The sequence below is a fragment of the Furipterus horrens genome, unplaced genomic scaffold (genome assembly GCF_987537825.1).
Source record: "Furipterus horrens unplaced genomic scaffold, mFurHor1.1.pri manual_scaffold_3, whole genome shotgun sequence".
In the NCBI taxonomy this organism is placed as follows: domain Eukaryota; kingdom Metazoa; phylum Chordata; class Mammalia; order Chiroptera; family Furipteridae; genus Furipterus; species Furipterus horrens.
The window spans coordinates 173,081,308-173,097,080 of NW_028327173.1; the positions used below are offsets into that span (position 1 = coordinate 173,081,308).

At 43.7% G+C, this 15,773-nt stretch overlaps 1 protein-coding gene across 1 annotated transcript in view; it reads right to left on the minus strand.

The window, feature by feature from the left end:
- Window positions 1–12: 12 nt before the first annotated feature.
- NID2 (nidogen 2) overlaps window positions 13–15,773 on the minus strand; it is a 62,634-nt gene continuing 46,873 nt past the window's right edge. The window contains exons 10-19 of the mRNA XM_090270880.1: window positions 13,489–13,608; window positions 12,441–12,671; window positions 8,747–8,968; window positions 8,008–8,177; window positions 5,580–5,709; window positions 4,729–4,900; window positions 3,897–4,054; window positions 2,490–2,613; window positions 1,398–1,510; window positions 13–735 (exon numbers count right to left, since the gene is read on the minus strand). Coding sequence (XP_090127006.1) covers window positions 725–735; window positions 1,398–1,510; window positions 2,490–2,613; window positions 3,897–4,054; window positions 4,729–4,900; window positions 5,580–5,709; window positions 8,008–8,177; window positions 8,747–8,968; window positions 12,441–12,671; window positions 13,489–13,608 — 1,451 coding nt within the window. The 3' untranslated portion in view covers window positions 13–724. The remainder of the gene's footprint in view (window positions 736–1,397; window positions 1,511–2,489; window positions 2,614–3,896; window positions 4,055–4,728; window positions 4,901–5,579; window positions 5,710–8,007; window positions 8,178–8,746; window positions 8,969–12,440; window positions 12,672–13,488; window positions 13,609–15,773) is intronic.

The following is a 15,773-nucleotide window of genomic DNA, read 5'->3' on the forward strand; positions in this document are numbered from 1 at the left end:
GTCATAGGAAAACTTAAAATATTTTATTGGTGTAATCTAGAAAATTTGAGAACTGATACATCTTTGGTATTTATAAATGTAGTAATTTCTGTGGGTTATTCTATAGAGGGACTTACAGAATCAGAAAATATAAATTGAAACATTGTAGCACCTTTTAATATAAATAGAAATGCACTGATGCAGAGGTAAAAAAAAAAAATCCTAGAACTTTTGTTGGGAAACTATAAATAAGTTGGTTCTTTGCCATCATTTCTTCATTGCCTTCTCTTAAGTATGTCAAGGTTTATGATCTTTAGGATTTTATTTCATACTGGTAATATGTGCTTTAATTTCTTGGGCAAAAAGAACCCATAGTAAAAATCAGACTTAGGGTCTTAACATATATCTAATTGGTTCTTAGTGGAATGAATTTGACCTTTTAAATATATAAATGTTTATAAAAAGTTGCTTTAAATAAGCAACAATTAAAATTCTATTCTTTTTTTAAACTTGCAATAACTTGTTTTTAAAACTTGCAATAACTTGTTTTTAAAACTACAGTAGTAAAGATTGAGGTATAAACTTTTCACAAAATGTACTTAGTTTTTTTGCACTGAAAATGTCCTTGTATGTCCAGGAACTTCTAATGACCAATTCCTTTTTTACCTTCTTCACCTTCATTTGCAGTAAATGTTCTTTAGGGTCCAGATTCTGATTGTAAACTCAAGTCCTTTACATGCTATATTTACTTTCTTCCTGTAAAGGAGAGGTGGGGGAAGGGACAGTGGGTGAGTACGGTATTCCCTGATTTATCGTGGGTATTACGTTCTAGACCCCCCTGCGATAGGTGAAAATCTGCAAAGTAGGAACCTTACATTTATTTTAGTATTTATATATATTTTAAGGCTGTATAAACCCCACACACTTATAAACTGTTCCCAGTCCCTTATTAACCTTTCCCACTCCCTTATTAACCTCTTTCCACACTTTTATAAACACTACTTATGTTCTTAAACGTATTCTGTACTCTTAAACCTACGTAACTTTAGCAACATATGTGTACAGTACCGCAAAATCCCGTGATATAGCGAAAAATCCACGATTAATAATTAAATATAATATTTTAAACAATCCCGCGATACAATGAGGCCGCGATAAGTGAACCACGATATAGCGAGGGACTACTGTATTTTATAACTGAGTTGCAACAACAAGTATCCTAATATGCTGATCTTCTCTGTGTATAGTTAAGCTAGGTAGACTTTAGGTAATAAACACTCGTCATCCCCTGTGTTGGCCGTTAACTTTTTCAGCTCGAAGCTGCTCTCACTGGTGGCAATGTCAGTGCAGCACTAATGTCTGGGCCAAGCCTAATCAGTCGGCTGATCCAAAGGGTCAGCCTGAGCATGTTGGTTTACCTGCTGGGCAGTAGGGGTAGACTGCAGTTATCCCATAGAGATGAGATCGCTGCTCTGGAATATACTCATCAGTAAACTGGCCACTGTCTCTATTGACTGATATAACACCATCCCTGGTAACAGAAAGGAAGAGTGAAGTCATGGGATTTAAAGTTCGATAGAAAACATCAATTTCAATAGAGAAAAATACCTGCAGCCTTCTAGAATACATTTTTAATATAATGAAATGAGCTTTGACTCATTTAGATTCAGAAGATTTGTCTATATCAGTGGTTCTCAAAGTGGTCCTCACACCAGCATCAATGGGAAACTTAGTAGAAATGTGAATTCTTGGGCCTCTCCTCAAACCTATTGAATCAGAACATCTGGGCTAGGACCCTGTAATAGGTTTTAACAAGCCCTCAGGATAATTCCGATGCCATGCTTAAGTTCGAGAACTACCCATCCAAGGCAGTGCTGCTCAGTCCTAGCTGCCCGTTGGAATCATGTGAGGATCTCTTAAAATATTGATGCCTGGGCCTCTTGTCAGACCAATTAAATCAAAATTACAGGGTATCGGGTAGAAGGGCTTAGACGCTACACAGCGGTAGGCAAAAGTAGGTTTATTGTGCCATTGTGACTTCCTTTTGAGTTAAAGCTAGTGTAATAATCATAACCTGCATGTCTTTCCTGCAAACAACTGTAAACCTACTTTTGCCAACCCCATATATATTTTTTTACTGTTTCCCAGTTCCTCCTTGGAGAACCAGTAGATAACTAATAATTCTACAATGCCATTTAAAAAAATCAAATCATATAACATAACTTCATGGTACTTTAAAGCTAATCTTACTCTCTGAAGATCAGATTTAGATCAAAGACTTCCCTTTTCAGATAGTTTATTACCTAATAGCTCTGCCACTTTTCAGCTACATTTGAGTACACCAATTAAATATCTGGGTAGCATTTGAATGATGTTATCTGCTAATGAAGAGATAACAAAATGAAAACTTCAGTAGAGGGCTTAATTTCTCAAGTCACTGACATTTGGTAAAACAAATGTGTCCTCAAGAACAGTTTGCCTTTTCAGGCTCATCCAGAGTGTAAGCTCACCTTCTCCAGTCTGTGTGGTAGAAGTGGTCTGCATAGCTAACAATGCTGAAGGGGTAGTTGAGGTTGTTTTGAATGACACGCCGTCCAGTTCCATCAGGTAGTGTACACTCCAGTTTTTTTGTTCCTTTTAAACATCACAAGGGAAAATGAGATACTTTCATACCATGGGGGGAAAAACTTGCCAAAAAAATAGTGGCAGGTAGGTTCTGTCTTAAAGGTAGAATAAGAAATAGACATTTTATTCCCATTGCAGTATACAAATTAAAAACAAAGTTTTTGTTCTATTACCAGTTTTTAATTTGTTTAATGGCATTCTAGTTTTTAATAAGAGTTTAAACTCTTAATCCTTTTTTGGAAGAAAGGATTGCATTTACAGAAACCTGGCCAAGTTTTTCCCAAACTAAGGCATTAGAGATAAATAAGCTTTTTTTTTTTTTTTTTTATAATTGGTATCATTTCAAAGTGTTAGACCATAAATTATAAACAAAATTTGAATAAATATTTACTCTTTGTAAGTAATGTATAATAGCCATGGCTGCATTTTAACTAAAATCCTTAATTAAAAAAAATATATTGTGTTAGTTTCTAGGTAGGGATAAAAAGTAATGTGACAACACGGCTCATATTTTTCAGTGTAAAGGAAGTCAGTCATGAAAATTTTGTAATATCTAGCTAACAAAGTTAAGATTTCCAAGTTTTACATTTTTTATGGAACCCGGATTTAAATTTCAAATACTTTAAAAAAATGTAACTTGTTTGAACAACTGGATTATAATAGTGACCTGTATGCACTCTAGTCCTTCTTATTAGATTATAAATTGTTCAAGAACAGCCTTTTTCATATTCTTTATAACTAGACATACAGCAACTTTTCAGTTGTGCTAACAGTGAAATCACATGACAGAAAAACAGCCTAGGCACTGGTGACCCAAACCTACTACCAGAGGGAGCCGTGCCACCGCCTCGCCTTTCAGAGCCCTCGGCAGAGCAGCACACTGGCTGCTCAGCAGACATTCATAAGTTATAATACTGGCCAAAGAAAGGACCACCTGTAACTTCTTGTTCATTTATCTAAGTCTGTCCATTCCAACAGTGGGTAATATTTCTTTTTAACTTAAACATATGCCAAGTGCTCATGTGGGGGAATGGCATGCAGTACAAAAATGAGTTAGACATAGGACTAGCCCTGAAACGCAACTGCCTAATTCACATTTGCACATTCTAAAACCCGAGGAAATTCATTACAGGGTGTTCTTCTAAAGTTGACATACCAAAGGAGTTGATTGATAAGCTATACTGTTAAAATTTAAGCCAAAAGATCTAAAAGATGGGATTTGGTTTTGTTATAAAATCTGTTAAGTGTTGGCACCACTGAAGCGTTGTGTTTGATTCCATCATTAGTGTTACCTGCATCTGCCCAGCAGAGCAGTTTGGACAAGGGATCAAAGGTTAAACCATTGGGTAGTCCAATGTCTTGATTCACCAGAATTCTTCTGTTTTCTCCATATAAAGATGATGTTTCAATTTTAGGAGCTTCTCGATTCCAGTCTGTCCAGTACAAGTTGCTGTGGGTAAATGGAATATAGGGAAAAATACATTCCTCAGTGTGTGGAACTCAGCTTTCAGAACCATCTTTGAGGCTTTTTTTATTAAGTATTTCTGAGTCAAAAACACTTCGCTGAAATTTAAGCTGATGTTTTCTTTACTGGTTGAATGGTTTTCTCTGGAATTTCATTTGGTAGAAGCCCCATTAAGTATGGCAAGAGTTTCTCAAGGTGTAGAAATCCTCCCTGGTTCTAACAAGTACTGAAAACACTGACCAAGTTATATGTCCCAGGTGATGACCTTAGCAATTATGGACAGGGAACATTTTATTCTTGATTTTTGCTACTATGAAAGTGAGGCCTGAGAGAGAAAATGCTGGCTGTGTGAGTTTTGGTTACTCTCACCAATTAATGATGTAAACCCTACTGTGGTTTTAACATTGTGACTTCCTAATACGTTGCTGAAGAAGGCCCACTTCATTCCAGTTTAAGTGCTAACCTCAGACTGGCCCTACCCCATCATTTGATAAAAAGTAGAACAGTGCCTGACACCTAGCAGACCCTCAATAAGTACTGTTAAATGGATGCATTTGAGCTTTTCTGCTTTTGTTCAGACCCTCCCCACACCACATTAAATTCCAAGCGCTTTAAATCAGGATCTACAGGTAATGGAGAGTTAGGGAACCCCAGCTGACCCTTGGATGGGATCCACAGCGATGGCTCGGGGGTTCACCAGGTCTGTGTGGAAGAGAGCCTTGCGCTCGGAACCGTCCAGCTTAGCCCTCTCTATCTTATCCAGGCCACTGTCTGTCCAGTACATCGTCCTACGAAAGTGGTCAATGGCCAGTCCTTCAGGGCTTATCAGACCTGGGAATAAAACAAAGGCAGGACTGGAGCAGGTGAACCTGAAGCAGAGGGATTTATGTTTGAGCAGTTCTAAGAAAAAAAGTCCTGAGAGTCTCTTTAAGTGGAAAGAATCACCTCTAAGTTTCCTCTAGACCAGTGACTCTCAGCCTTTTTCATTTCATGGCACACATAAACTACTAAAATTTGCCACACACCGAAAAATATATTTTTGTCAGTCTGACAAAAAAGTAGGCATAATTTTGATTCATTCACTTTGGACAGCTATTTGTTGGCTGTTGTCACTTTTTTATTTGACAGTCTAAAGGAAAAGAGGCCAGTGCTCCTGACTAAATAGTCAGGTATTGCACGCTTTAAAAATTCTTGCTGCATGCCAGCCTGATGGCCACAGGCATCCAGGGTGCTGGGCCGAGCGCATCAACTGTGGCGACAGCCTGCCTTCCATTGAGAGCCCTATTTCTCAGTAGGAAGGACCCACAGTAAGAATCGCCTTGTTCCTTCAGGGTTTGTTTATAGAGAGGCAATTTTTGTACAGCTCAAAAAAAAGTGACTTGTATAGAAGGAACTTAATCTCCCCTGTTGCATGAAAATAGAGGGGCGACCTCAGCATAAAACAGGCAGATAACTCTGACTCAGTAGAATCAAATGAAATGCTAAGTGTCTCCTGGGTGAAGCTGCTGACCTGAGTTAATGATTGTCTCAGGCTCTGCTCCTGGTTCCAGACTGGCACGACTGATCGTCCGTCCAGCAACATCTGTCCAGTACACCTTCCTCTCCCGGCAGTCGTAGTCAATTCCCACAACTATGGAGCCCTGTGTTGACCGAAACACAGAATTGGAGGACTTAGGATTTGCGCATCCCCTGAGTGCATGCTCAGCTGCCTCACTCATGCACGGCTGCAGTGAGCCACCCCGCACCGTAGTCTTACCGGCAGCTCGGCTGAGTAGTTAGATGTGTAGGCCATGGAGGCCAACTGCTTGGATTCAAAGCCAAGCTTGGCCACTTACCAGCTGTGTGACTGTGGTACTTGATCTTTCTGTGTGTTGGTTTCCTCATTTCCAAAATGAGGATAACAATAGCTACACTTCATATGTCTGCTATAAAAATTAATACCATAAATGCTTGTGAAGTGTCCTAATCAGTAATTATTCAGTAAGCCCTCAATAAGCACTTCTGTTGGCAGTAAAAATAAAATTTTTATTCATGAAAAAAGCCCATTCAGTGACAGAGGACAAATGTTAGTCCCAGCAAAGGAAGGCCTTTGTATTTTACTGGGCAAACACTGTGACTAAAGTGTTATCAGCACTTTTTGAATGAGCTTTTCTAAAATTTGCCAACATATAACAAATTTTACTCTCCCCTCCTTTGTGATACAAGAGATTTCTCCCCTAGCTGAGGTGCCATCACCCTTACCCCCAACTCTGCCTCTCACTTTGTGCAAAGCAGTCCTTTGGTGGTACTCCTAGGTAAAAGAAAGTCTATAGTTTTAAGGGTTAAGGAACGGGAATGGTGGTCACCCAACTTCCAGCCAGGGAGGTCTACCCCCTACTTATTGCTAAATAAATTGCAAAGTCTTTTAAAACGCTGAGTCTGTGATGTTCCTTTCCAAGTCTCTGCACAGTACTTGCTTCATTCAATTTCCAACCCAGATTCCAGCTTTGAGAAGCTCAGCAGATGTGCAAAACCAACATCTAGAGGCCATTTGGCTGTCCCCGAGGTCACAGCAGCTCCTGCTTGCCTCACAAAGCCTGAGGCTAGCCTGACATGTTTCTGGGAGAGGAGTCAGTACAAGAAACACTGTACAAGCAGGATTTGGCTCCTGTGGAAAAGTGAACAGTTTATATGGGGAGGTTGGGGGGTGGGGGTCTGAAGGTCAAGTACAATTTTACTTGAAAATTAAAAAGTCATCTGTCTCAGGCAAGAATATACATCATAGGGGCTTCCATTAACCCAGGGGATTATGGGATCTGTTAACCCACACAATGACTTCAAAATTATTTGGAGAAAAAAGTCCCAGTTTAAGTAAATTTCTCCAAACTGTACTTAGAACCCATGTTCTATTTCAGTTTCAGTTCCATTGCCACCCGTCCTCATCAGAGACGGGTTCAGAAATGCAGTGAAGCCTTTTTGACGTGACTAGAATTCAGTAGATGTTTAGCTTGTGATAACTTCTGAGTTTCTATCTCTCCTAGTGAAACTTATAGAAGAGCATGCTAATGTTTGCCAAGAAAACACACAAAAACTCAAATCTTAAGAAGAAAGGAGAAAAACATCTCTTTTCTGAACACTGGCTGCGTCTAAACTTTGGGGGACCAGATAAGGAGTTAGTGCATCAACAGAAGTAAATGTAAACATTTAGGACACTACTATTCTTTCTCATAGATAAGCAAGTACCTGGAGCATCAAGTTTAGAAATGGAATCAGACCATTTTCCATTATAACTGTCACTCTTTCTCATGAGCTCCTTTCTTTTTTCTCCATTTTGGAGGAGAAATCCCTCCTCCAAAATGGAGTGCCTTGGCAATAGGGAGGCTGCTGGCTCAGGAAGCTGCAAGCAGTAAGCACCCCCTAGGGAAAGCTCTGTCCACTCCTTTTCCAGCATCACACTCCCCAAATCTTCATCTATGAAGAAGCCAGAGAAGATTAGAAAAGAATCAAAATGGGAGGGGAGGGGGCTTCAACAATGAGGCAGTCACGATAGGATTTCCACTTGGGGTTCTCAACTGACCGCTGAAACCACACCCATCATTTTCATTTCTAGATATCTGGAAATGTCTGGAGCATTGAAAGAACCCTGGGGACTTGTGTTAAGAGTCGCTTAGTTTTCCCTTGGCTCTCCATTCTGTCTCAGCATCCTGACAACTCTGAAATGCCTTATACCCTGCACCCTTTCCACCTGTCTGAAACCCCATGAACCAATGAGGCGGCAGTCTTGGTCAGTCAGACAGGCATCCCTGCAACACAGAGCCACACTTTCTGTGGTGCTGGTGTGAGGCCTATGGAGACAGACGGCAGCCCAGAGCTCCTTCAGAACCTCCCTCCACGCCAGGCTCTTCCCCAGATCCGAGAGCCCTGCACAGCTCCACCCCCACGGGAGAAATCCACTTTACATGCAGCGAGAGCAAGGTCTTGGCTGTGTCCTTCTGAAGCCTGGTGCCATTGAGGGGCAAGGAGCCAATCTGCTGGCCCTGGGCATAGAGCAGGAAGGTGCCCACGGACGGAGGGGTCACATCAGGCCGGGGTGCAGGCCAGACTGAGGGGGGAGCAACCGTGGGTATACCTGCATGGGAAAGAGGAGGATGGTGTGAGGAGCAGAGGAAAGGAAACAAGGGTGGGTGGGAGAGAGAGGAAAAGTTACTTTCCCACAGACCACAGCCTCCAAAAACATCAAAAGTTCTTAAACCTAGACAGATGTGCTCCAGATGTTCTTTTAAATTCTAATTTCTAGGTTTTTTTTTTTTTTTCAAGGATCAATTATGTAAATCACTGCCAATTAGTAGGGAGGAAAACAACATATTTCCTTCAGAACAAATAAGGGAAAAAACCAGAGCTAGTGTGTCAGCTTCTCTTTGGGGCCCTAGGGTGACACACGTCCCCTTTCACCCTGGGCTGGGGGAGTAACCGCATGCTGAACTTAGTGCCAGATGTTCTAATTACAGAAACTGCTAATGACAAAAGCAAACACTAAGTCCAAATTGGGATCTTGGGCAGATTAGATTATAAATCCACACAGCACAGTAATGGCTTTTCTCACTGGATCTGTTGGCCCCGTGTTTGCCCGTCTTCACGCACAGCCTCCCTATGGAGAAGCCTCAGGTGCAGCGGAGGCCAGGGCCCCTGGGTGCTTACATGCAGGGGCAGTGCCCGTCTGGGAGCGGGTGCCCTCCACCTCTCTGCCGTCTTTGTCCACACACCAGCAGAAGTCGCTCTTCCCGTGGCACTGCATGGGGACGAAGTGGCCCAGGTCGTCGCACTGGGGCACATACTGGTCGTCCCTGGGCGTGCCACCGTAGTGCTCCAACAGGCTTTCCCTCCAGCGCTCACAGACGGTCTGGGCCCTCTGGGTGGGCGCTGAGCAGATGGGACAAAAAAAGCCTTTGATTGTAAGCCAAGGACAGAGTGCAGCACGTAGCTCAAGATCCCCACGCCTGACCGCCTGGCCTTCCTCCTCGTGTGCATTAGCGAGGCCTCAGCCAAGACCCTGAGCACTGGACCAGAGCAGTCAGGAAGTTCTCCACAGGAATCAGGAGAAGCAGGTCATCTTGGTGCTCTGCCTTCCCAGGCCAGCAGATCTGCTCTCAAGGTCCCACCACGTGGGGATAGAACAAGAGGAGGTTATTAAGATCAGGGGTGCAGGGCTCACTCACACTGGGAAGGCAGACAACCTCTTCCAGACAAGGAGAGGCCCACACAGACCACTGCCCAGGCCCAGAGCCTCTGCTAACAGAAAACTTGGGCTCAGCGGCCTACGCGATACCTAAAGCCAACATTGATTCTTTCTCACTTGCTTCAAACTCTAGGACTTGCCTCTGAGAGGGCTGTCTTGCGACTGACTAGCTAGTGTTTGTCTTAGAAAGGGTTACTGAATGTCTGACTCATGTGGCCCTCAGTATCTGTCCGTTGGAAGATTATATTGATGAAAGTATAATTTACCGTAATCAGTATATGGGAGCATAGCAGAGGTGGTGACATTCCGGTTCCCAGGAGTTCTCTGGCCACACTGTTCCTGGGTTATCTCAGAATGGAACCTTTTCCTGTGGGCTTCACCTTCCCACCTTGTTGCTCTGTCTCCTTTCTCCAGCATCCTCCCCTTTTCCCTCCCTCCTAGTTTACTACCATGTTTAGACGCCCATCAGCTTCTCTTGCAAGGAAGTTCCTCTACCTGCAATACTCTCAGAGGGCTTTGACAGGGCCATCACAGCTCTGTTCCAAGCCTGGCAGTTCTCTGAGGGGACTCGGCGATAGCTGCTGAAGTAACTTACAGCCATTTTGGGGAGGATTACCTAAAGGGACTGAAATAGAAAGTACTTCCTATTTTTTTCTGCAACTCAAAGCCTATGGTTTGTAGAATCATCCAGCCAAGTACCTACTTGTTGCCACCATTTGAATGTATAACAAAGTCTCAGAGGAGAACTAACAAAAACTGGGACCCTGGACTTTTCCTTATTAGTAAATCGCACCTCCATCTTTCCATTACTTGATCCAATCATTCTTGACTCCTTTCTTTCTCTTGGTTACCATCTCTGAAGAAGTATCACCACTAGCTTCAAAATACATTCAGAGTATCTTCACTTCTCACCTCATCCACCCCTATCGTGCTGGTTGAAGCCCCATCACCTCGTGCCAGGATTACAATAGCCTTCTTCCTGGTTTTCCTGCTTCTTCCCTCTTTCCTGACCCTCAGGGTAAACTCAACCAGCAGCCAGAAAGAGTCCCTTTAAATCCCAGCCATTTCATGTCATTCCTTTGGTCAAAACCTCCAACAGCTTCAAAGAACCAAGTTGGAAATATTACAGTTGGACTCTAGCACCTACCATTCCTCTAGGAAAGCAGGAAGATGGCGAATGAAATCCTCAGGGCTCAGACTCAGCTACCTCAACAGCAAGACTCACCAGGTTTGGGGGAAGCGGATGCCTTCAGGTTGTCTCCATAGCTCATGACCCATGGGAAGCACAGCTCTTGTTAAGACCTCATGGCGAAGGGAAGACTGCCTTCCTCACCCAGGTGCATCTCAGTGAACCCAGAGAGGGAAATACCACTTCCTCAAACACTTGCTGTCCATCACAAGGGTGGGGAAGGGGTTGGGGGGATTCCCTGGAGAAGTTCCCAACATGCCACAGGTCCACACTCCAAACTCAGAGGATCCATTCTTGGTTCAGGGGACCACCCAATGAGGAACATTTCTTTGTTTGGAGCGAGGACACAGCACAGTCAGCTTCTGGGAAATGGGCGCCACGCCTCACTCAACACATGGGCAACCCTCATTCCTTACTATTTGAAGCTACTTCTCAATCCAACCATGGAATTATTCTGTTTCTAGTTGGCAAGGTTTTAAATATTTTGAAATTGTGGGCAGAAAGTGCTCTCCTTCAAGCTGCCCCCCATTATGCAGATGAGACTAGTCAGAAATGGCAGCTAAGATGGAAGTCTTGACCATGGGAAGGAGTCTGCCCAAAAGAACATGTCCCTCTTTTAGTCATTAACTTCTCATTCTATGGGCTCCCCTTTGAATCACTATCCTTAACACATGCTTGTCTTAATAAATTTAATACAATTCTGAACCATTCCTCTAAGGAACCTCCCAACCATCTGATTTCTTCAAATCCCAGCTGGAGTTAGAACCAAGTTTTTTAAAACAATAGGCATAAGTGAGACAGGATTTCTCTGTATTCTTTTTACTGAGGGGACAAGGGGAGGCAAAATCTTTTCCTAAAAATAGACGGAGAAGAGGAACTAGGAGTGTCACTGTGGAAACAAGGGTATACAGCTAGATTAAGCATTACCAGTTTTTACCTATATGCATCCTAGAATCCCTAATGTCCTGGCCATAACTATTCATATTATTAAAAGGATCAAAACCGATGGTAATTCTCCAGCTCTTCATACTCACATACATAAAAAGCTGAGACTAGTATTTATGAAACCTTTTTCAATGCTAAAAAGGGATCTTTGAATAGCAAGCTCATTGATACAGAAATTATTGTGGCTAAAATGGCATCATACCAATCCTACATGCTTCATGATAAAGTTCTTCTGCATTTTTTAAAAGAAGTTCTTCCCATCTGTGAACAGTTCAGCGAGGAGCAGAAACCTGCCTTGGCAGCCTGTGGTTGGCATACTCTGAGCACTCGATAACCACACCCCACCCGGACAGGGAGTGCTCAGATGATAGCAGACATGTTTATCATCAGCATCTCAGATCACATGGGCTAACAAGACAGATTCCTGCTCCTCCTCTGAAGGCAGCCTGGGCAGGAGTGATTCCCTGCGAACATGTTGCGCTGGCTAGAGAGGGCTGGGGTCATGAGCTAAGAGCAAACTAGCTGGATCCACCTGCCAGTGACATATTTATTTTTCCTAATGCCATTAGAACGTTCTTCAGACAGTTTCCTGTAATTCAGAAGACAAAGTTAAGTGCTGTAAGGTTACATGGGAAGGCATGTAACTTTTCTGGACAAAAAGCTGGTCTGGCAAGATCCTCTAGCTCTAATATCTTGAAGCTGCCCTAAGAGATGTAGGGCAGTGGCCTCAGCCTGACCTACACACTCAAACTCAACTTCTAGTCTTGTCCTAGGCAACGGTCTAGGAGGCTGGAGTACAGTGATCTCACATGTCACGTGTGCACGTCTCTATGTTCCTGTAACGTGAATGTACATGTAGGTGTGCATATCACTCAAGTGTTCCTAGGAGGAAGGAGGATGGTGCTCAGCCCTGAGTCTGCATGGTCTGGACAGGGGTTATAACCTACCCCACAGCCAGTGCCATTCTGCTTCTCAAGCCCCAGGCGTAAACAGGCACAAGGTTTCTTTCTAGACTGGCTCACCTGGTGGTCCACAGTGAGGCGGATTGGAGCCCGGTGGTGTCCGAGTACCGGGGACTTCATGACCATCAGGGGTCACGCACCAGCAGAAGCCGGTGCCGCCATGACACTGCAATGGCAGGAAGTGGCCCTGCTCATCGCACTGGGGGATGTGGACCCTGACGCCAGGATAGGCATGTTGAGCCTGGGCATCCTGCTGCTGACGTTCACAGGTTTTCAGTCCTGATGTGGTGTCTTCCAGGGCAGGGGCAGAGGAGACACAAAGGAGGGACAGAAGGCATTGCAACCCAGCCACTTTTATGAGCCAACCTCAAGGTCTCTTGTCTGAGAATTTTTGGAAGGCAGTATAATGTGGGGAAAAATAGGAAATTACTGGGATTTTGGAGTTCTGAATTCTTATTTTAGCTCTGCCACAAACTATCTAATATCTCCCTAATTCTTAGAGTTCACCCAATAAGTCCCCAGGCTGGCTGTACTGTAAAATGGCCCCTGCCCTCAACCCTCCAGCTCCTATTGCTGTCTGGATAAAATGAAGAGCCACCATGCCTTCTGTCCAAACATCCCAAGAGACTCTGGAGAAAACAAGTCAAGCTCTATCCATCCCCTGAGATCCAGAGTTGAAGTCTGAGAAGCTCCACACCGGTGGCTCTCACTAGATTGCACTGTGCTGGCCAACTTCTAGAGCAGTCACATGGGAGCTTGCTCCCAGCTCACTGGTACACATGACTCCTGTTGGCTGAATAAACTTAGGTTCAATACTTCTTCTAAATCATGCTTATTGAGGCAAAGCAGATCACTAAGGGCCGTTGACCAGAGCTGCAACTAGGTAGGACAATGGCTAGGTCACATCTGGGCCTCACAGAATGCTAATAGCCAGTGAACCATCAGTAACCCAAGCAGGTGGTGATAACCGAGAGAAAAATCCAGAGCCTAAAGATCTACTAACTACGGCCTTACACCTAGATAAATCAAGAGTGGGCGGAAGTGCTGTGGGAAAATGGCACTGAAGGAGCTGGGAGTCCTCTGTGCCTGACCAACCTCCAGATCTTACCAGGTGTGCACTGAAGTCCGTCTCCACGATAGCCAGGTGGGCAGCGGCAGGAGAAGGAGCCAGGGGTATTGTAGCAGGTAGCCGAAGGGTGACATCTGTTTCCCAAGCACTCATCAACATCTGCAGAGGTCAGAACAGGGACAGAGGGAGGGCAGGGAGAGGAGGGACGGCATGACTTCACTGCATGTAGTCCGGCTACTACTTGGCCTTCAGTACATGAGGATCAACAGTGAGGGGTCAACTTCAGAAGACCTTGGGCGCCAGCAGAAACATGACACCGAAAGGCAAGCCTAACAGTACATGGTCAGGGCCATGGGAGTTAATCCATTAGAATGTTCAGTGTGGAGATCAAATGGGTGGTCACTCAAAAAAATAGATCCTGCAGTATATATCTAGAGCAGCTTTCATCTACAGTGAAGTCCAGAAAGTTATTACCTGTGACCTAACCTTTAGACTATAAATCATTCATTCCCTTTCAATAACACTACAATGAATATATGTAACAACAGCTTTTCCCTTTTGCTGTTGGCCCCGTCTCCCTATGGCACTGACAGGTACAGAGAAGCCCACTGAGGCCCCAGATACTTTTTTGATTAAGTTAGAAGCAAACCCAGTCTTGCCTAATTGGAACCCTACGGTCTAGGTTGCCCAATTCATCAGCAATTTTTCTTGCTTTCTACTTTTAGAAGAAATAGAGAAGTATAAGAAAATTATTATCAGAGGTTTTGAAACAACACATTAAAAAATCTGTTTATCAGGCTTATAAAGTGCAAACAATTCAGGAACCACTGCCCCCTCCCCCCAATACACACACACATTCTCTACATGGTACCATGAGAACGTTCATATTTCTCAAAACTACAACATTCTGAAACTTCAGACAAAAGCCAACATAGATTCCTTTTACTTACTGAAATCAGAACATGCTGACAATAGCAAGGCACTGCCTCCCCAAAAACAAAAAGAAAAAAAACCTATCCCTGAGAGTCTGTTAAAACCAATGCCCAGTGGTTGAGATAAGCTGTCTTTCAAGACAGGGAATCTTCCAGAGTTAAAAGGATGAAACAGGTGTAGGCCTGATCAAGGCTCCCCTGCAAATAGTCACATCCTCAATGACATCCACAATGATATCCAGAAAATGTTTTCAAAATGTGTAAATAGGAAATTGGAACAGCCCATGGCAGGAACATATTGGACCTGGGAAGCTGGACACTTACAGCCCTGAACTTGATGTGAACTGGCTGAGAACAGACATGGCTCCTTGCCCAGCCCCTGGTGACCCGGAAGGAGTCTCTTCCAGCGTTATCAGTGCCACCCTGGCTGTGACCACACTCTCATGGACCCCTTTCCCGTGACCAAGGGGCTGTCCAGGTACCAGTAAGCAGACACACTGGACATTCAACACAGGCTTTCTGTTCACAGGAGAGGAATCTCTTACATTGTAATTAGCAAATTAACATTTTGTGTATCCTCAGCCTTGGGGGAGGTTAGTCAATATAAATTAGTTCCCTTATGTCCAAAAAAATCCTGAATGCTCAACACAACCAAGTTTAATGGCCCCCAGAAAGGATCTGCTCAGATGAGCAATTGGCCTCCACCCTCAGCTTCCTTTCACCTACAAAGGCAGAAACGTAGTTATAGATTCATCTGCAAGGTTAGAAACAAACAAAGTTTTCTGGCTAGCTCCTCAGTTAACCCAAAATAAACTGAATGAGAACAATTACAACAAAAACCTTATCTCCAACCTAATGAGTACGAGTTCCATATTATCATATTTAATTATCCTTGAGATTGGCACTCTGTCTCTTCTAAAGCACAACTTAAATTCCCAGTTGGGCAAAGCTGGTGACCATCCAGTTCCTTGGAGCTGGAAGAGGCTGTAAAAGCAATGCTATAAAAATTAACATGCAGCCAAATGCAGGAAATTAAAGCTATTCATAATACGTTTGCTAAAAGTACTTCTCATGGTAACAGGAACCCAGGCAATGACAGGAAGCAGGAATTCCTGAGACACAGTGCCTATTTCTAGAGCCCACGGATCAGTTTCTTGTGATTATTTTTGAACTGAGAGGGGACTCCCCAGAGCTACCCGATTACTTCTGTTCTTCAAGCCTACGGCCTAGAATTCTGATCAGACCTAAACCAGCGGCCATCCTCCCCACAGACACTGATGTCATGGACACACAGTAACTTATGAATGACCAACAGGGAGAAAGTCCCTGAAGAGACTACAAGCATCACAGGTGAGACACTCCTGTGCCCCCGAAACTCCCTGAACTGCAGTC